Here is a 22,892-nt window from a genome sequence, read left to right as displayed (position 1 = left end):
GGGGTCTAGATTGGATATTAGGAAACACTATTTCACTAGGAGGGTGGTGAAGCACTGGAGTGGTTTACCCACGGAGGTGGTGGAATCTCCATCCTTAGAGGTTTTTAAGGCTCGGCTTGACAAAGCCCTGGCTGGGATGATTTAGTTGGTGTTGGTTCTGCTTTGTGCAGGAGGTTGGACTAGAGGACCTCCCGAGGTCTCTTCCAACCGTAATCTTCTATGATTCTATGACACCCCATAATGGTTCTTTTGGGGCTCATGAACAGTGTGGGCTTGGCTACACTTGCGAGTTACAGCACATTAAAGCAGCCCCGGGCGCACTAGCTCACTACCCGGCCACACTGGCAAGGCACGTAGAGCGTTCTGACTACGCAGCTACAGCGCTCCTGGCACTCCACCTCGGCGAGTGGAATAACGTTTTGTGTGCCCCCGCTAGAGCACCGCGGCACCAGTGTGGACGCCCTGGTCTGTCAGTGCACTCTGATCAGCCTCCAGAAGTGTCCCACAATGCCTGTTCCAGCCACTCTGGTCATCACTTTGAACTCTACTACCCTGCCCTCAGATGACCAACCGTCAGACCCACCCTTTAAATTCTCTGGGAATTTTGAAAATCCCCTTCCTGTTTGCTCAGCCAGGCATGGAGTGCTCTAAGTGAATCTTTCCAGGTGACCATGCCTCCACGCACCAGGTGATCCCCCGTAGGGAGCAATGGCGAGGTGCTGGACCTCATCAGTGTTTGAGGGGAGGAAGCTGTCTAGTCCCAGCTGTGCTCCAGCCGTAGGAATTAAGATACCTTCGGGCAGATATCAAGGGACATGATGGAAAGGGGTCATGATCAGGATGTGCTGCAGTGCAGGATTAAAGTGAAGGAGCTGCAGAATGCCTACCGCAAAGCCCGCAAACCAAACAGCCACTCCAGTGCTGCCCCCGCAACCTGCTATTTCTACAAAGAGCTGGACGCGATACTTGGGGGCGACCCCACCTTCACTCCGAGTACCACCGTGGACACTTCAGAGCCCAGTTTAACAAGGCAGAAGGAGGAGCGAAGCAGAAGGGAGGGTGCTGAGGGAGAGGAAGATACCCCGGAATCCCTAGATGCATGTAGCCAGGAGCTGTTCTCGAACCAAGAGGAAGGTAGCCAGTCACGGCGGCCAGTGTTTGGGGAAGGACAAACACCAGAGGAGGTTCCCAATAAGTGGCTTTTATTTTGGAAAGGAAGTTATTCGGAGCGGGCTCTTGGGGTGAGGAGGGTTAGGGCTGAATGCATGCCTCGATGCAGAATAGGGCGTTGATGTGCTCTCACATCACAGTAATCGGCCTTAGTGATCTCTTTAAAGGTCTCATCCAGAAGCTGGGCAATGCGCTTCCGCAGGTTTCTCGGGAGAGCCACTGTGGTCCTTGTCCCAGTAAGGTTAACTTGTCAGCGCCACTGTGCCATGAGGGATGGGGGGACCATTAGTGCACACAGACAAGCTGCATATGGGCTAGGGTGGAAGCCGCATTGCAGTAGAAGACCCTCCCTTGCTTCCCAGGTCACCCTCAGCAGCGAGATATCTTCCAGGACGAACTCCTGTGGAAAATGTGGGGACAGTGTTCAGTATAGGGGCCCCCTACCGCTGTTGGCTCTCCCCAAGGCACAGAAACCCAGAGGACAGTACAGAGTGAAACAATCAGTCACGCTTGACCCTGTGCTTTCTCACCATAACCCGTGCGTTATGTGCGCTCACTTTGGGATGGGCAAATTATGCCCTTATGTAGGCTGTGCTTGCCCTTAAGTATGGGGAATCATTGCCTCTGTGAAGTGTTGCATTTTGCCTTTACAGATGCAACCTTGAGACCTCAGTCGTCCGTGTTATCACCGGCCGAAAGACTCCAAAGAATCAGAAAGAGGCCACATAGAAGCAAGGAAGACGTTGCATGAAGTAATGCAGCATTCAAGTAATGAAAATTGAGAAGTGCAGGAGTGGCGGGACAGTGAAAGGAAGATCCGCCAGCAGAATGAGGAGCACCGGCACAAAAGCGTGGTGCTCTGGCAGCAAAGCACAGATTGGCTGATAAGCATAACGGAGCGCCAAGCGGACTCGATCCAGACGCTCGTAGCCATGCAGGCGGAGCAGTACCATGCCTGACCCCCCCCCTGCAACCCTTGTCCCAAAACTCTTTCCCTTGTGCCCCCATGTTACCTCCAACCCACTTTCCCCACTAGGATAGGAGAAAAATCTGAAGTGCAGTGTGCCCGGGGCAGAGGGAAATGTCTGGACATATACACAGCAGAGAGGGTTGAAAAATCGTGAGAATTTTTTTATGAAATGTTTCAGAAATATTTTCACACTTTTTTTGGTTAAAAATATGGAAACATTTTGACCAGCTCCATTACAAAGCCTAAGTCAACAAAGCACTGAAAGGACAGAAAAATTGTAACAGGCGGAGGTCCTGGAGCAAGAAATCTTATGCATTTTGGCTCATAACATTCAATTAGGGGCTACACATCTCCAACATTTTTAGTCTTCCAATGATTTTCCAGTTACAAAATAAATAGATCAGAATTGTAGCTAAAAAGTGATTGTATTGTAGTCCAGACAAACAATGGAACAGATTCTTCCACTGACTTCAGGGGAGTTATTCCTGGGAGGAACTTAGCTCAATGGGTTTGTTCAAAAGCTCTAGAACAGTTCTTGAAAAAGTCTGAAACAAAGTTTTCGAAGCCTACAATTCCTTGAGTTCTTCCATTAATATTGAAAGGACAGAGACTGTTAGGAGAAGACTGGGAGTGGAACTATTTTGTGTAAAGGCGAGTTTCTTAGGCATGCCTAGATGAACAGCTAGCGATGGGCAAGCTGGGGTGTAAAAGCTACAACAGCGCACTAGCATGCCACACAGTGACTATCTGCGGGGACCATGCTACTGCGTGCTGAAGGCTTCCTAACGTGCAGTAGCAGGGGCCATACAGACAGTTAATATGCAGCACCCTAGTGCACTATAGCTTTACACCTCAGCTTGCCATGCACTAACTGTTCATCTAAACAAGCCTGTAGTCCTAAAGAGAATTTCATGGAAATATTTGAGAGCCATATGGTTTCATGCTGCTGAATCAGAGATCAACAGGCATGTAGTTTAGATGGCTGCATGAACAAACTGAATTTGCAATTAACAACGGAAGACTTGAGGAAATAGTAACAGGATGGTCAAATATGTTACTGGTATTGCTGCAAAAGTGGGACTTGGATCTGAGGCAAATCCCCAGCTGATTTCAGCAGTGTGATATCAAGCAATTGGCTTTTTAATTCAACATTGGCACTAAAAGCTCAGACCCATGAGGTGCTGAATATCTTCAACTCCTACTGAAGTCAGCAGAAATGGAGGGCGCTCAGCATGTTGCAGGATCAAGGCCCAGCTCAAAAAGGGCAAAACTGACAGAATGACATGGCGGGGATATGCACCACCAAGCAGCAGCCCCTTCCTGAAAGTCACCTGCTTAAACCTCCCTTGAACAGCACAGCCCGCCTATAGAGTTTTTAGGCCTAGGATAGTTGCACTGAATTAAAAAAGGTCATATTAAAAATGTTACTTTTAAAATCGAAGTACAAGAAAATCAGTTCCCCCTTTACATACCTGCACATAGGGTACCCAGACAGCAAGTGTGAAAAATCGGGATGGGGTGGGGGGTAATATGAGCCTATATAAGAAAAAGCCCCAAATATCGGGACTGTCTCTATAAAATCAGGACATCTGCACAACACCCGGGTTCACCTGCTATGTTCCTGGTACAAGAATTGATAACTTCAACTGAACCTTCCCCTCCCCATCTGCACTCATGTACAGCAATCAAATCAGTTTTAAAAGATGTATTTAATGAAGATTTTCATTTCACTGCACAACTAGTAGGTTTTCTGGCTCACTATTGTGTATCTAGGCTTGTGCTTCTTTATCTTAACTCTAGGATTTCTTATAGTTTCAACCAATTTACAGTCTCTTGTTATTTGCACTTAATCATCTTAGTACCAATTCCAAAAAATCCCTTACTGTACAATGTGATAACCACAGTTAAGTGTTGTCAAAGCAATTCCCTGACTGCTATATCAATTGGTTAACATCCCTGAAAACCCCAAGTGCCTCAACCCATATGAAAGCCACGTCCAACATGAAAAAAAATATAAATATAGCTCCTGCTAAACCAAATCCTCAGTGTAAGAGGACCAACAAGGCTTAGCAACAAACAGAGAATGTAAGAAAATCTGTTGAAATATACACCACCACCACTCAGCTTAGAGCAATGACATTCAATTCAGTGAGCAAAATGAAGAGATGTTCAGGAAAAAGTCTGGATTTTTTCCCAAGCTTAATATCTGAATCAAAAAGGGCTATTTGTCATTCCACTTACTCAACATTTAGATCAATCGGGGCTCCCACAAGCAAGAACAATTAATGCAAAACATATCAATGGTTAAGAACAGACGTCGCTCCAAGCTCCAGAAACAGTAACCCAAGCCAATACACAGGAAAAAAATGAATGCTTCTGACAAGGATCAAATCCCTTTGTAGAATTTCAGTAGTAGAACTCCACAATCCCCCTTGATCTAACATACTTCAAGAGCTAATTCTCAAATTCAAAGGCCTGACCTACTTCCCTAGATATCAACTGCAGCACTGCTAAAGTAGCAGCTATGCTAAGGAAGTGCTGTAATTCCCAAGGCAACTTCTTGAAAGTAATCAAGTTCCCCAAAATGTGAAACTGTATTGGATTGGTATATCTGATGTCATGAGATGAAATGATGTATTCTGTGAATCACCTTTTGTACTCAAGCTGCCCTCAGCACTTCACACGATAATGAGCTGGGCAATGCAGAGTCAGACAAACGTGCCCACTGCCGCATGCTTCCTCCCCCAGATATGTAGCTTTGCTCTGTTGATCAGTTCATGGGTGTGGGTCTATTGCCCCACTTCCTTCCTGCCCCATGTGAGAGGACTTCCATACCACGGGACTTGACAGCTCCCCCCAGGCAGCCAGCCAGCCACACACAGCCACACACACACAGATAGTCACAATCTGGCCCCGAGACTGGAGTTTCTTTTCTACCTTTATCATTTGACCCTTATTGATCAGTTTTAGAAATCTTTTGTATAGGGGGCTAACACACACACACAGGCCAAAGGCTGATCATCTCATCCAGGGGAGGAGCACATGTTCTCGTTTGCATGAGTCAAGCAGGATTTGGCCCACTGATATTACATCTCCATAGCACTCCTTCCCAGACAGTGTTTTTTTAGTAGAAGAGCTGGTCAAAAAATGGAATTCCCATCCTGTGGGAACTTTTGAGATTTCCAAATTTTGTATTGTCGTGAATCAGGATGAAAAGTAGAAATCTTAGTGTTTTGTTAAATGAAATATTTTTCTTCAGCATCATCATACCATTTAATTTAGACTTAATTGTTTTGACTGTTATGTTACAAATTGTAACAAATTATAAAAGTCAGGACAATAAAGTAAACATGAAATGTTTTCACTCTAACAAATGAAAAAAAATAAATAATTTACCATAGAAAATTTTGATGAAATCAATACATTCTGTGAAACGCTCACTTTTGTCAAATCAGCATTTTTCAATGGAAAAAGTGTTCCAAAGTGAAATTTCTGACCAGCTCTAATTACTAGAATTAACATAATTGAGTAATGCATTTTCTCAAATTCTGTGCCACAGATTAAATAGATTCTCAATTCTGTTTGTATAAACATTCAGAGTTGCTATGGAAATATATTAAGGACAAATTTCACATGTCCCATATTGTTTCCAACAGCAATGCACAAAAGAAAGCTCATTGCTCGAGACAACAGGTGAAGATAAATCACTTTGGAATATCTACACCTTTTGTAAAAGAGACTCTGTCCTCTATGATTTTAATTATCCTGTTACCTCACATTATCTGTTCATCCATATTATTCCATGTCACTAAAGGACTGAATAAAACAAGAGAACTGCTATATAGATGTAAGTCATGAAATATTAAAATACCATTTTAAGCACTCCCCTGTTAACAGATAAAATGTTATGAAAGAATAAATTATTTCTAAGAGGTTTCACCAGATCAATACATTTTATTTTAAAATTAATCTTAGGGTTGAAAAATACCATGCCTGCATTTGAATAAATACAGTTGAAACCTCTGGTTACTTCCTGTGTTTTTCTTAAATCTTTATGTTGAATACAGATTTCTTAGCAGCAATAATTCAAAGTAATCATTAGGACCAGTTCCTGCTTGAAATATGCTTTCAACTAACTACTTCCATTTGAATGGCAATTTTGATAAAATGACATTTTTAGAAATGAGTTTAATATGACTCAGACCTTGTCTATGCATTTTTAAATGTGTCTGTTCCCATTTGCAGGGTTTGGTGTTTTTTTGTTTTGTTTTTTGTAAATCCATGTATATTTGTTATTATTCTTTTAACAACTATAAATGGAAAGAATGAGATAATGAATGAGCTCTGCCTAGAACTAAAGGAACACTATTACTTTAAAATCATGTAATTAAGAAGTCCTTGGAAATGACGCTTGAAGTATAATTTTCTTTTCACTTTTTGCATTTCTCTCATTTTGTACTTTGTACATAAAACAGTTTCATTTCTGCTTAAAGGACTGGGCTCAGCAAAGCACTTATATACATGCTCAAATATTTTGCTGAACTAAAACCATAAATAATTTCTGGACAATTTTACTTTTAAGTTTTACAGCATTAGTATAATGCTATCATTTTTGTGTTGCAAACAACGCAGAGAAACATTTCTTAACATGAAACTTTCCAGTGCAATTTTTAGTTAAAGAAATTGGAAACATATCTACTGATCCTTGGTTCAGTAAAAACAAATTTGGGGCCATATATAAACCTAAGGATCTGTATTTATAAGATCTTTTGTTTGCTAAAACACAAATATTTATGTACTATACCTGATATTTTCCTAATATCCTGCACAATTAAATAATTTCAGGTTTATTTTTATGAAGAGATAGGCCTCAATTCAGCAAGGCCCTTAAGCATATGTTTAAAGTTAATTTACGTACTTAAGTTAGGAACTTCAATGAACGACTCACATACTTAAAGTTCATACAGAGTCCAAGCCCAGAAAGGCTTTTTGTGAGGAAAACTAGAAAGCCTCTTCTTGGAGACTGAGTACTTTCCAACTTTTCCCTCAAAGTCTGGGTGAATGCAGTGCCCAGGTAGGCAGTGCACTATGCTCAGTCAGAGATTGATGTATAAAGGAAGTCCTCCTGACCTGGGTCTGAGGCCTGGCAAAGAGATCTCTCCAACATAAGGTGTTTGACCCTAATCTTCTGGGTCTTGCTGGCCCTGCTCTTAAGGGTTGAATGAAAACTGCACTTCTGAGAGATGTGCGTGCGCCCCAGGCAACGGGTGCATCAGGAATGACTGTTGCAGATTGGAATAGCCTCTTGGCAAGTGAGACAACTTTGAATCCCAGTGACCCTAGCATACCTCCTCAACGGAGGAAGAACCTCCCCAAATGTGAGGGGGAGGGGAATAAAGAGCACAAGGAATAACGAGCCTCTTTAGGAAAAACAAACTGAACTATACTAAACAATGAACTCAACTCAATTCTAACAACTAACCAAATGCTAGCCCAGCCAAGCTCAACCAATTGAAGCAGGCACGCTGAACACTCCATCTCAGGCAGAGGTGACTGAGAAGAAGCTGAGTGAGAGTGCTTCGCCCACAAGCCCTATACAGCCTTAGCACAGTGCACAAGGACATGTAGGGCACACGCGTGGGCCAAATCGGCCTACAATCTCTGTTTGAAGGTGCATGCACACCTGAAGTGGAGCACCCACAAGGATACTAGTCAAAGAAAGGCCGAATGGTGGAACAATTTACTGAAGATTTCTGAGGGCAGAACATCGCCCAGCACAGCTTCGCTATTTGTTTCTGTATCTGTATATGTAATTGACACCTTAACAGGCCCGTTAACACCTCAGTCACTGACAAAAACCCAGAGCAGAAAAGGAAGAATCGCTTGTTAGTTCTATTGAAAACTCAACCAAATTAAGTTAATTACAGGTAAAAAGACAAACCAATCTGATAACTTTCAACAAAACTAATAATAATAAAATACAATTCAACAATTTCTCAGTTAAGCATATAGGGTTTGAATGCAGAATAAGGTCTATACTTTTTAAAATGTGTGCCACGTAAAAGCGGCAGTTTATGAATAATAGAGTGTGTAACTACTCTTCACAGATGTTAGCAAACACAATGAAATACCCTGATATTGTTATTTACCAATTGCCTCTGACAAAACATGTTTCCCTTCACTTTTTTATATTTAAATTGAGGGGGAAGTAATTTTAACAATATATTCTTATGAGTATGGTAAATCCTTTTAAATCCTCTTAAATTCACAGCATTTAAATAATTTGTAAATAGAATTTTCTCACGGCTCTGCCCTTTCCATAATATGCAATCTAATCATGCAGAATAAATCAAAAGGTAATACAGAAGACTAAAAGGCAACAATAAAAAAGGTCAGAAGGTGACCCACATTACTAGAACATACAGCTCTTGTTATGGAATTGTTGGTAGAAACGCTATAGTTAAGGTTACATTGAAATATGCACTTAAAACAGGACTAAAATCCCTCCTGTTTCATACTTCAGTAAAATAGGATGTAGCCTCCAAATTGGCACAATAATATTTCAGAAGGCAACTGATTTTTCCATGTAATTGTTTGGTTTTTGTTTTGTTTTCAGAAAAATATTAAATTAATTGAGATTTGCAGATTTAGGTTAGAAAACCAAGCAGTTCTAGTAATTACACTGCAAATATGCCAATGGGCCAAATCTTGTTCACCTTACTCATGAGTGTAGTCTTCTTCAGCTGAAGTAAGGTACATCGTCTTTGACCCATCATTTCTATCTGATCTAATGTGCCCAAAGATATATTGATTTATTATAAATATTTTGTATGCTTTCTAATTAATGCATGGCAGAGGCGCTTTGCTTCAGTGTAACTTGGTTTTCGGAGCACAAGTACTGATAATCTCTAGAGTAATTAGGAGACTAAACTGTTTTCTGAACAGATTTTTATGAGCCTGCCTCTCTCTCCCCAGCTTCCAGAGTGAGCCAATTAAATCCTCCATTTCATAACATTCTGGACCCGAATCTTCTTTCCTCTCTGTTTACAGCAATGTTACTGCACTGATTTCAGTGAGGTTACTCCTGATTTATACCAGCAAAAGAGAAGAATCTAGCCTTCTGAGACAATATTTGCATTCCTGAGGCTTTACAATCCTACTTGTCTGGTAGGACAAACACCACTTATTAGCTGTGAGTTTTTATAAATGAACACATTCTACTCACAGGTGAGTTTAAAGGAACCAGTACTGTATGGCAATTAAGAAGTGCTTCCGGATACCTAACAGTGTACGGTTTTGATCACTGCAGGGGAGGTAACAATGTGTAATTTTCACAGCTCTACAATTATTATTATTCTGCCTAAGAGCTTATTGGCATTACAAGGTGAAAATACTTCATAAATACTGAAAGTGGCACATATTTTTCATCTGTTAACTCTTGGTTTTTATACCAAGACATGTCCTTACTTTATTTTAAACTTGTCCTTACTTTATTTTAAACTTACCTTTCTGCCTCCTGTGTTTATGCGAAGTGGAGTTAGGAAAGGGTCAAAGATCATATGGCTGGTTTCTATATTGACAGGTGATTGCCTTTTCCCAACAGAGCAAAGATTCCAGGCTGAGTTCACCAATCCCCAAAAGGAAGGAACTATAAGTGGGGAAAAAAAAAAAAAGATACAAATTTAAGAAAGAATCTGAAGGGAGGAAGAAAAATCCATACAAAACAGATGTGGAAACAATTAAACTGCTTCTTGTATTGTCTGTGCTCACAATATAATCAACTCAAGAAAATTAATCAAGTAACTGAATTTTAATGCATGATACACAGACACCCAAATCTGAGATAATGAGATATTTTAATATCAACAAAGGAGATTTTTTTTTTGGCCCCTCTTAAGCTCTCTGGACTTAATCATTCCGGATTTAGCTGTAACTAGCTCATCTGCTATTACTGGTATAGAATGTTTGCTTTTTCTTAACAGGGACTTGAATATCTCATATCCTCATGCTCATTTTACATGTATACACTGCACTTATTCCTTGGACTGAGGCCAACATGTAGCCACTCAAAAAAAACTAAAACAAGTTGCAATATTTGGTACACATTGACAATAAGAATAATGTATTAGAAAAGACATGGATATGTCACTATTCCACAGAATATTCATGTTCCGTAGACAAGATCTATTTGTCTCTTTTTGATTCACACAATTCTCTCACACACACACACGCACACCCCCTTGATAAAAATGTTAAATAGCGGAAGGGCCAAGAACCAATCCCTGCAGAATTCCATTGGAAACACACACACTCAATGAGAATTCCCCGCTTACAATTACATTTTGAGACTTATCACAGAGACAGGCAAAGTTTTTATTCCATTCAGTGGATTAAGAGAAATCAGTGATTTGTGACTAGTACTCAGACCCGGTGTTGAGTTACTCTTGAGGGTGGTATGGCCTCATAAGGAGGTGGAAGAAAAGTGTGTCTGATGGGCAGCAATATATAATACCCCTCATGTAACACATGGGCCACACTGCGTAGCTAACCTGGATTGGAAGGAAGTTGGGAGATGATGCTCGACCTTAACTCTGCCCCTGTACAGTTGCTGAAAGAAAACGTGCATGATATTGTATTTTATTTGACAAATAGTATGTGCCCCCGTAATTAAAGAATGTATCATAATGCATGGAAAGGGACAGAGTTAAGTTTGTGTTTCCAGCCTAAGCTGTGGTACTCCATATCCAGAGCATTTAACCATGCAACTGTAACATTTGTATGAGTTTTTTTCTGTGCCAATAACATATTATGTTGAATTTTCATAGATGTTGATAATAATGCTACCCTGTTCATTGTTGCTCTAGACTGCGTTTATATTTATACCAGCCACAAACCCTACACAGCTATTTCAGAGCTACAAACAACTCCAACGTTTAGGGTGGTTTAGATGAAGGATTTTGGTTTGAGCCCCAATATTTGATTTCACTAAGAAAACTTTATACAAAACTAGAATGACTCACTTTTTTGTGCAGCACAAACCAAACACAAATATACACAGAACTTGAGGGGAAAACGTTTTACAGCTGTTGAGTATTTTCTCATTTCTGCAGTGTGATGAAATATATCAGCCACAGATATTCTCAGCTCCTCTTTTTCCTGCAATAACTGAAAATTCAGTTTCCAGGGTCTCCTTCTGTTAACTCTTTGATCTCATGATATAAGAGGTGGGTGAGCTCAGAAATCATCAGGAAGAGATTGAAGTAGCAGAACAGCTGTAACAAACATGGATCTCTTCCTAGTACACTGATTTCCAATTTAATAGATACCCATCCGGGCCCATAATGAGGTGGTCTAACCTCGTCATCAGAGATCGGGCAGAGTCAGGTTCGCAGTCAGAAGTCACACTAACGGTCAGAGTCAGAGTCCAAAGCCATGTGAAGGCTCAATCCAGAGTTAGAGTCAGAAGCCACACCAAGGGTCAGTGCCAGGGTTGGGTTGCCAACTGTCTAATACTCTTGCCCTGCCCCAAGGCCACACCCCTGCCCTCACCCTTTTCTGAGACCCCGCCCGCACTCACTCCAGCCCCGCTCCTTCAGTCACTCGCTCTCCCCTACCCTCACTCACTTTCACTGGGCTGGGGCAGAGGGTTGGGGTGCAGGATGGGGTGTAGGCTCTGGGCTGCAGGGTGGGACAGAGGGGTTCAGACTGTGGGAGGGGACTCCAGAGGCTGACCCTGGGGGAAGGGGTTGGGGTGCAGAAGAGGATTTGGGGTGCAGGCTCTGGGAGGGAATTTGGGTGCAGAAGGGGGATCAGGGCTGGGGCAAGGGATTGGGATGTGGGAGGGGGTACGGGCTCTGGGAGGGAGTTTGGGTGCGGGAGGGGGCAGGGGCAGGGGTTGGTGTGTGGGAGGGGATTTGGGGTTCAGGCTCCAGCCAGGCGGTGCTTACCTTGGGTGACTCCCGGAAGCAGCAGCATGTCCGGCAGTGGCTCCTAGGCTCATGGGCAGCCAGGCGGCTCTGCATGCTGCCCCTGCCTACAAGAACAGCCCCTGCAGCTCCCATTGGTTGCGGTTCCCCGTTCCCTGCCAATGAGAGCTGCGGGATCAGAGCTGGGGGTGAGGGCAGTGTGCGGAGACCCCCTGGCCTCACCTCCTCCGAGGAGCTGCTGCCAGACATGTCGTAGTTTCCGGGAGCGGTGTGGAGCCAGTACAAGTAGGGAGCCTGTCTTAGCCCCGCTGCGTGACTCGACTTTTAACTGACTAAAATCTCCCAAACTGGGATGGTTGGAGTCAGTAGCCATGCCCACGATTAAGCTGGAATCGGAGTCAGAAGTCATGCCAAGGCTCAAGCCTGAGTCAGTCACTGGAATTAGAGTGAGGAAGCAGGAACAAGGAGCGGAAACCAGGTGAAGAGGCAGGAAATGGGAACAAGGATCAAGGCGTTATAACTGGAGCAAGGAGCAGGAGCCAAGCAGGGAGACAAACTTGGTCTGGTAAGCAGAAGATCTAATGACTCATTGCTCTGACAAAGGATGGGACAGGAACAGAAAGATTTATGCCTGGTGGTGTCTAATCAGTAGGCTGCTGCCAGTCACCTGATGCAGCGGAGTCTGTGGATGTAGCCTCTGGCAATGGGGTATTAGCTGCAGCTCCCTCATCTGACCTTGCGGTGTGGTGGTGCAGAGGGTAAGGTTCTCGCTTGGCAACTCCACAGGCCTGGACTTGAGACCTGTGGCATCTGACACCATCAAACAGTCTGATCTCAGAAGGTTTTGTGGCAGGACGCTGTTAAAAGCAGAGTTCCTGTCCTTCCTTCTGACACACAACACCTGGTAACCCATGCAAACAGGTACACCAGGATAAACCTCATGCTTCACTCCATCCCCAACAAAATGACTGGGTGAAGTCCCTGTAACATGTATATCCCACTTGACATGTTATTTCCATCATGCTTGAAAAGCTTTTGTTAATGACATGATACTGACAGTCAAATACTGCCAAGAACTTCTCCAAATTACACTAATGATCGAGGGGGCCGCTGCAAATGAGTGAATTTTACAAAATAGCACATCAGGAACAAGATGTACTGTTGCACATGTATTCTGTCAATTGTAGCAGTACTTCCTCACTTCCAACTAAATGCACTGTAGCATATTTTCTAAAAAGTGACGTTTTAGTACCACAGGACCTCACTATTCTGTTTAATGTTGTCTGGGAGAAAACTCCTGCTTTTTCATGTGATAGGTAATAGGTATTGAAGTTTAGCCAAATTCTCCTTGATATATTCTAACACTACAGCAACTAAAATAAGACTCTTGGCATTACCATGTGCTAATGCAAAACGCACTACTGCTAATGGTGAAACTTCAGACCTATAGCTTCAAAGAGGTGGAGTATTCATTAGGAGGTTGTAGCTACGCGAATGGCTTCTCAGAGTTACTGAGATTTCTGATGGGAGAAATGCATTTGCTACAGGGAATAAAGAATACACAATGAATACTGTACAATTTTTTTGCAAGCTTTACAAAAATACATTTTACAGATGATGATGGATAATGCAGTAAAGAATACCAAGCAAAGTACAGAAGTGGTGACTTTCACGATGGCCAGTTATTTCAAGAATTAAATGATGAAACCAGGAACATCCAGGGGGAAAAAAAAAGCATGGAGGCTCTTTGAAAATGGCTGCCGTAAGTGCTTGTTTTATTATGTTCTTTCTGATTTTGACAGGGCAACCTCGTATCTTGCATGCTGCCTGTCACAAAAGCACACTATGATTTTCACGAAGTTAGTCTTTACATTAGGATGGTGCTCAGGAAAGACTGTGTGGGTCACCATGACATTAAATTTGTCCTGCAATCTTTTATATTTTTTTTTTAACTGCCAAGATAGTTCACTTCTAAGAGCCACACTGGTGTATGTATATAGCTTCCTCTGTTTATTTCATTTACCATTGCAGTGTCTTCTTTATGTATATTCTCAGTGAATGGAGGGTTACCCTTGAGTCCTTTAATGAGTACAATGACAGAGTCTTTTGATTGAACAAAGAAAAGGAGTACTTGTGGCACCTTAGAGACTAATTGGTTAGTCTCTAAGGTGCCACAAGTACTCCTTTTCTTTTTGCGAATACAGACTAACACGGCTGTTCCTCTGAAACCTTGATTGAACAAGTAATCCTCCTCAAAGGGCAAGTCCTCCACTCTGGTCTGTACTTCACAGGATAAACATGAGGATGGAGCCGGGAATCCGCGTACATACTGACAGCAGTTGCCTTCAATCTACAGTAGTGGTTTTCAACCTTTTTTCACTTGTTGACCGCTAAAAATTTTTGAAAGGAAGTGCACACCCCTTTGGAAATTTTAGTTTGTGGACCCCCAAGGCTCTGCAGACCACAGGTTGAAAACCACTGATCTAGAGGCTGTATTTTCTGTGTCTACTGCAACTTGAAGAGATTATTAGACTACCTTCATCGATAAGGGCTTAGAACTGTACTCCTTCCTCCTGAGGGAGTTTGTCCCTAAATTCCAAAAACTTAGAGTAGCTGATGAAGTCATACTTTGCAAGTAGCACCTGATAAACTGGCTGTTCAGAATTGTAGGCTGCTACATGTAAATATGTAAAATTTTTCTCTCTGTGGCCCAGGCATTTGGCCTCTTCCTATGAAGGTGTAGATCTTGTATGTTGTTGTCTGCCTCTTTCTGTAGCAGCCAGAACAAGCAGGCAGTTGGGAACAGTTGTGTGAAGAATGTTCCTCCCAAGGCATTAGTCTAAGTTCTTTTTTCCACCCAGTAAGGAGTGGGTGAACTTGATCCTGAGGCATGCCACACCACTTTGGCTCGCTCTAGGATAGCCTCGTTGACTGGGAGCACTATTCTAGTTGGCCCTTTATTCCGCAAAATGTTCAGGAGTTTTTGGAATAATTCTTTGATTTCTTCCAGGGGAATCTGGGGGGCTTCAACAATCTTTCTTAACAACCCCTGAAACTGTTTGTGATTGTCCAGCAGCAAATGTAATTCTGTAGCAACTGCCTTATCAGGAATAGAAGACTATATGCTTGATGGTATCAGCATTTACCACTAGATCTGCCTCTTTTTCTTCTTCCCCTGTGGGCTCCAGAAACAGTTCAGACTGGTCCCTCAATGGAAAGGGATGGTGAGCGGCTCAGTGAGATCATGCAGACTCAGGGTAATGCCTGTATGGGTTCCACAGTGCCCAGTATAAACAGTGAGAAGGGTCCAGTAGGGGTTTAGGTGGACCCCAAGGCATAGGGTACCACGAGTCCCAGGGAGAGGGGTACCCCATCTTACATGGTCATGTCAGGCCCCAGAAGATCCTAGAACATCTATCAGTACTGATGGCTTTTGGAGGAGATGACAACCATCCTTCTCCCATATCAGAATCACCCTATCAAGAAAATGTGGACTCCCTCTCCAAAGTTGGTGCCCTCAGAACTGTCAGAACCGTCAATGAGGAAATAACCTGATTAGTAGAGGGAATAGGAGACTGGCTTCTTTCATAATGTTCATGGAGTCCTGAACACCTTTGTAAGAATGTGTTCTGATAGGATGGGAGAGTCCAGATCTGGCAGGATGGTAATGTCCTCCAAAGTGGTGTATTTGTGGGGTTATGAGGCGTTTTCTTCCTGTAAATCTTCCTACGTTGGCTCAGAAGCATACGTTGGTACTGACAATGCATGGGCTGGTTGTCTGTCCTTTGCTGGTACCAGTCATCGTACCAGTTTAGGCTCTCATAAAATATTTACAGGTTTGATGTAGGAGAATCAGGTTTGTGGACAGCAGAATACCATACAGCAGTAAGAAGGTGCTGGAGAGGCAGTCGATTCACACTACATTCAGCACCATGACAGCAATGTCCAACGTGGTCATCGGATTCTTACAGTAGCAACAAAACTTTAATCAATCCATCACTCACATTAGTGTAGTCTAAAAAAATTAGAATGATTGACAGGATTTATCAGGATATATACAATATGGAAAAACATAAGCCAATAAAATTACTGACAGACAGGTAGGTTTTGCACACAAATCAATTATCGTGTTTCACTAATGAACTAATTTCTTAGTTTGTCAACAGTATGTAATGGACAAAAAAATTGCATAGCCGAAGTAAACCAATTTACTTGATCATCTTTATATGAGAATATTTTAAATCTATTATGCTCAACACCTTGGAGCACACACCACCCTATTTTGCAAAAGCTACTCTCTCAAGCTAATTTGCATGCAGTCTACACAGACACTGCAATCTCATTTAAACAAGGTTTTTCAGATACTGGTCATTCTGCCAAAAGTTTCAGCATACCAGTCATGTCAGCCCTGCCATCAGCTATAAATCCCAGTAAATTCCCTTTGCTAAGGATCCAGTTTGCCACAGAAACATGCCAGGCATGCATAATATGTTATTCACTTTTCCAGTGCAGGACACTAGCCAGCTCAAAGTATATCCATTTCTCAGAATCAGGGGAATAAAATGGAGAAGATAAGAGTTTAACACTGGCACATCAAAGGCAACTGCTGATGATTTTGACAGCCTTATCTGAATACTGGATGAAAGGGGGAATCATTTTTATTAGGTATATGCAAAGATGCTTGAGACACTTACTTGTGGCCTGTGTCACACGACAGCTGCCTTTTTGATCAATTTGTGGATAACACATTACAATGAGATATAATGAAACACTTTGGTATCAGCATCCCACAATAAAATTAAGAATTCTGATGCCTTTTACCAAATTTGAACATATCGAGAGTGATATATCAGTGTCCAGAATACTAAATAAAGGATGGATTGCTATATTCAGGCCCTAAAAATAAAGTTTCTTATTACGTGTTCATAGTCTGCACTTGCTGTGACAGCCTGGAAGGATGTACTATACCTGATAAGAAAGCATCACCCCATCACCTTCCAAATACAAAGCTCTCAACTTCACAAACTATGGAGAGCTTAAAGATACTTGCAGTTACTTTGAAATATGCCTACAGTTGGCGAGATGCTGCTCTGCGGGGATTCTGCACCAACAATGTAATCTTCACTTCTGAGCCATAAAACATACAAGTCTTTATTTAAAATTAAAATCTCATCTCTTTTCCCCTCCCATCTGCTGATTTACGGCCCCATTCTCAGTTCTCAGCCATGATTAATACCTCTTAGGAGACATTATTAATATGTTTAAAGTCTAAAAAGAACCCTATCGTTCCCTCCCTTAATGTTCCATCTCACTGCTCACAGATTCACAGCCCTTCCTGTTTTCAGCCCCATTTCAGTTTACAATTTTATTAACCCTTTCACCCTTGCTCTGCTACTGACCTCTTTTACAACTCCCACAAATGCGCTCTCTCTCAATATCAACATTTCAGAAGTGATGAATCTTGTACATGTGATAGCAAAAGAGAGGGGTACATTAGCCAGCAAGGAAGCAGTAAGGCATTATAAATCATAATAATGCAGGCCGTGCAAATGATGTCTCGTTCCCAGTACAGAACAATTACATAATATCTACAAAATACCACAAAATCTTGCAATGTTGCTGCCAAACTCACAGTTCAACATAATTTTGTGTGAGATAAAATAGCATATTTCATGAAGACTGCTTTTCACAGTGCTTTACAGATTTCAGTGAGAGAGCTAGTGAGGTAAAGAATAGCACAGGGAAAGGGAAGTTTATAGTGAGAAAAAAAACTTGGAAGTGAGATAGGATATGAGGCTGTGAGATGAAGGGTGGTCCATTTGTTAAGGAGCTAGCGTAGGACTTGGAGACCTGGTTTTGAGTCCCTTTTCCACCGCAAGCTTCCTGAGTGACGCTAGGCAAGTCACTTAGTTTCTCTGTGCCTCTGTTTCCTACCTGAAAAAAAGCTGGAATAATAGCACTGCCCTATTTCACAAGGGTGTTGGTGAAGTTAAGTACATGCCAATTGTGAGGTGCTATCGCTTAGAGCTATGTCTTCACTGCAAAGTTAACTCCAGTTGACTCCTCTCGCATCAACCTAGCTTCAGTGAGAGTGGTCACACTGTGAAAGAACATGAGCTGCAGAGTGACCGGATGGGCAGCAGAGTGATTCAGTAGCTGACTAGTTAGACTGCCTCAAACTCCAGCCTATGTACTGCCTGACAAGCCAGCCACTCTGAGGTAAAAGCAGCCCTATGCTCACATTGAGGGTTTTTGTATGTGGACAGGACTCAAGTTAGGGACAACGATCAAGATAGAACCCCAGGGCTACTCTGCAGAGAAGACAACCCATTAGACAGATGGATGTGGATGGAACATTCTGTAAGGTGGAAAGATACAGGAAGACTGTTCAGTACGGTGACAGCTACAGAGGAGAAGGCCCTTGCACCTGAAGTGCCCACGTTGGGACAGAGTCTGTGTTGTCATTCATCTCTGTACGGAAATCCTGTGTAACCCATTGATCAGACACTTCCATCTCCCTGTGTCAGAGTGCTAAAAAGAAAGTGAATTTTGGGGTTCACAGCAAGAATATGGGAGGTCGCTCTCCAACTGGAGTAATACAAAATTGCCAGTTTTCATTTTGTGAAGTTTTACTGCATAAGTAGGACCAGTCTCTCTCCCATTCTCCTCTGACATAGATCTGTGGTTCTGGGCTCCTCTCTGCTCATGGGAGGGACCAAGTGGCTCAAGCTCTCAATTTCTAAGCCTAAAGAGAGTTTAAGGATACTAGTTGTTATTCTGAAACAGACCCATTCTTGTTTTGATAGATAGGCTTCTGTTGTGGCACTGCACTCTTCAGCGTGAATACAGAGGATCAATATCCAGCACCCTCAGCACTGGTACGCATGCATGGAGTCTTGAAAGAATAATTAGATGGTAACATTCTTCTTGAGAGTTAGGGAAGTGCTATTATCCCCATTTTACAGGTGGGGAACCAAGGCACAGAAGGATTAAATTACTTGCCCAATGTCACACAGGACATCTGTGGCATAGCAGGGAAATGAGCTCAGGTCTTTTGAGTCCCAGGCTAATACCATAAACACTGGATCATCCTTCCTCTTCCTGTCCAAAACTTTTTCTTAATGTCGCTCCAGAGGCATCTGAATTTCAGTGGGAGGTGCTGCCTTCTAGCCTGCCTTGCGGATGTGAGATAAATGAACCTTCCATCATTACTACGAACAGACCAGTGTTGCCATGTGCACAGCAAAGCAACACGAAAACTGAACACAGAGCACTAATATTGAATTCCTCAACAAAGTGATGTGTTGTGTCTTCTCTTGTCTCTGCTAGTTTGCTGCTGTAGAAGGACTGAGGTTTTTGGAAGATAGTACAGCAGGCTCTCTCTCAACCTTACCAGGTAGAAAAGTGGAAATGTACATAGTGCATTACCAAGGCTTCATCTGTCTTCTTGGTATTCTCAGGTTTCTTGCTGTTCTCAAATAAACAAGTGCACATTTTTGGGCTACATTTTGCAGTTCTTACTCATGCACTGAAGGCACCAAGAGCACTGTGAGAGACGGTAGGATTTGGCTTATTACCTCTAATGATCTCACAAGATATTCTGTCAAACCCTCGATGAGATGCTTTCTAAATTAGAGAAACCCCTTGGATCAACAGCCTAAATTTTATTTGTCCTCATCTGTGACCAGGTGTCAGGCTATAGGTCCTCAGAACTATAGGTTTCAGAGAGACTCAGAACTATTATGCTGACTCACCCTGGAAGGCAAACCAAAGGGGTCTCACTAGCTACACCTCAGGAGTATAAACAGCCAAGAGTAACTCTGACACTGGATGAACAAGAAAGCTCAGTTTGGAGCAAGCCTAGGGACAGACAGCTCAGCCTAAGATTTGTGTTTATACATACAGTCCAACCTCTGGGCATTGTTACATAAAGGCAACCCTCTTAAAAGGGGATGAATTTGGACTACAGGTCTTGGTGTGTTTCCCACCCTGCTGCCAATGCAGCAAACACCTATGTTTTATTGCAGTTGTGAACTCCCAGCAGCAACTATCTAGCCTACTTCTGGAATCAGGCCATTTGCTCCAAGTTTGACTTCTCCAGACTGCAATTACTGCCTGGTTTGAATGCAGCATCAACTTCTCCCCTTCTCCCTAATTCTACAAACCAAAACTGCAGCAAGGGAAGGGAGAAGAGAGACCCAACTCAAGGGAGGGAAGGGAGATAGGTTCCATGATGGCTACAATTAATTACATTCCAGGGACTGCAACATACAGAATGGTTTCAGTATAGGAGCTTGATGAGGTTGATCTGCAGCTGTCAGTGTGACAGGTAATAGCAGTGTGCCAATGCCAGGGCACAAACTATGTGGAGGCTTGGAATGGAGACACAGAGAAGAGAAGGAACAGAAATCAGAAAGAGAAGGTAAGGCAAAGGTTGAAAGGAGAAGTGTGAGATTAACTTTTTCAAGGGAAATGTTGAGCACAGGCTTATAACTTCACTACCTGACACAGGGGTTTAGCTGTCTTATTTACAATTGGCCAAATTCTGACCCCAGCAATGAAATCTGTACGAGTTACATGCATACATCCGACTGCAAAATTTAGCACTTGCTGGAGAACAATATATAGTAATGTATTTTCCTGGCTTAGTATTTTTTAGTGTATCGAAAGTTTTAAAGTACATAGCTGGCATTAAGAAGTCAATATCTGCCAACAGTTACTACACAGTGATAACTGATATACTGCGTTATTCAGCTCTACAGCGCTAGACCATTCCATTCCACCCATGCTGCCCCTACAGATGAAATTCCATTTAACAACATTTACTTCCTGTAGAAAAGACATGCAGGATTTAAGGCTCTAGGACTATACCAAGAATATGACTGGAAATGACTGCAGTATCTTATTTACCACTGTGGGGTAACTGTTGCTAACGGATGACTTTTTAATAAGGACCACTGTAGAATAAAACAGTTTGTGAAAGCAAAACTGACATGCACTGAAGTTATCAATCTGTCTTGACTTCATATATATCTTGACTTTAGCAAAGCTTTTGATATGGTCTCCCACAGTATTCTTACCAGCAAGTTAAAAGTAGTATGGATTGGATGAATGGACTATAAGGTGGATAGAAAGCTGGCTAGATTGTCGGGCTCAACGGCTCTATGTCTAGTTGGCAGCCGGTATCAAGCGGAGTGCCCCAGGAGTCAGTCCTGGGACCGGTTTTGTTCAGCATCTTTATTAATGATCTGGATGATGAGATGAATTGCACCCTCAGCAAGTCTGCAGATGACACTAACCTGGGGTGAGAGGTAGATACGCTGGAGAGTAGGCATAGGGTCCAGACTGACCTAGACAAATTGGAGGATTGGGCCAAAAGAAATCTGATGAGGTTCAACAAGGACAAGTGCAGAGTCCTGCACTTAGGAAGGAAGAATTCCATGCATCGTTACAGGCTGGGGACCGACTGGCTAAGTAGTAGTTCTGCAGAAAAGGACCTGGGGATTACAGTGGACGAGAAGCTGGATATGAGTCCACAGTGTGCCCTTGTTGCCAAGAAGGCCAACGGCATATTGGGCTGCTTTAGTAGGAGCATTGCCAGCAGACTGAGGGAAGTGATTATTCCCCTCTATTCAGCATTGGTGAGGCCACACCTGGAGTACTGCATCCAGTTTTGGTCCCCCCACTACAGAAGGGATGTGGATAAATTGGAGAGAGTCCAGTGGAGGGCAACAAAAATTATTAGGGGGCTGGGGCACGTGACTTACGAGGCGAGGCTGAGGGAACTGAGGTTATTTAGTCTGCAAAAGAGAAGAGTGAAGGGGGATTTGATAGCCTTCAACTACCTGAAGTGGGGTTCAACGAAGATGGAGCTAGGCTGTTCTCAGTGGTAGCAGATGACAGAACAAGAAGCAATGGTCTCAAGTTGCAGTGGGGAGGTCTAAGTTGGATATTAGGAAACACTATTTCACTAGAGGGCTGGTGAAGCACTGGAATGGGTTACCTTATGAGGTGATGGAATCTCCATCCTTACAGGTTTTTAAGGCCCAGCTTGACAAAGCCCTGGCTGGGATGATTTAGTTGGTGTTGGTCCTGCTTTGAGCAGGGGATTGGACTGGATGACCTCCTAAGGTCTCTTCCAACCCTAATATTCTATAATTCTTAATGGAAATTTGTTACTTAACTTTCAAGAACACGTTTTTTCCCCCAATGGTAAGTAACCCTTTTTGGAGTGTATGACTTGAAATAAAAACCAGTCAACTTATTCATGCAGCAGATCCTTGTTTGTATATTTAAACTCTAAAATTGGCCCTAGGAATGGTACAAAACACAATCAGATTGTATTTGTGCAGCAATTATTCTTGCCCGGTGTAATTATTAGTCCCTTAGATAAAATCTCAAACTAGTTTATTGAAGCCGGGAATTGAAACCAGAGAGAGAAGAAGGTATGTATATCAATAAAGCAGTCCATTAATTATTTCCACCTACTCAACTTGAAGAAAATTACCATGCTAATGCCTTTGGATAAGCACATGACCTGCTCTGCTTTTACATAAAAGCTAAATATAAAGTCAAGACAGCCTTAAATCGAGGCACCAAAGAAATGACAGACTGTGGAATGGCATTCATGGAAGTAATTGGTTATAGAAATCTCCAGTGTACGACAAGACTAGACAGTAGTCACAGTAACTAGGAAATCAGAGAACTAAGAGAAGATATTCTGATTCCTTTGTAACAGTCCAAGAACTGATAAGATGAAACAGCCCAGAAAGTATAACAATAACGTGAACTATCGCTACTCAAAGGTGATTAAAACTACTGGCCCT

At 42.5% G+C, this 22,892-nt stretch overlaps 1 protein-coding gene across 3 annotated transcripts in view; it reads right to left on the bottom strand.

Moving 5' to 3' along the window:
* CA10 (carbonic anhydrase 10) overlaps window positions 1-22,892 on the bottom strand; it is a 328,547-nt gene that overhangs the window by 199,707 nt on the left and 105,948 nt on the right. For all 3 annotated transcript variants that reach the window (XM_048818029.2, XM_048818030.2, XM_048818028.2), the window contains exon 4: window positions 9,646-9,788. In XM_048818029.2, the coding sequence (XP_048673986.1) occupies window positions 9,646-9,788 (143 nt within the window). The remainder of the gene's footprint in view (window positions 1-9,645; window positions 9,789-22,892) is intronic.

Source organism: Caretta caretta, chromosome 14, assembly GCF_965140235.1.
Source record: "Caretta caretta isolate rCarCar2 chromosome 14, rCarCar1.hap1, whole genome shotgun sequence".
NCBI classification, from domain to species: domain Eukaryota; kingdom Metazoa; phylum Chordata; order Testudines; family Cheloniidae; genus Caretta; species Caretta caretta.
This window is presented reverse-complemented; position numbering and strand designations above follow the sequence as displayed.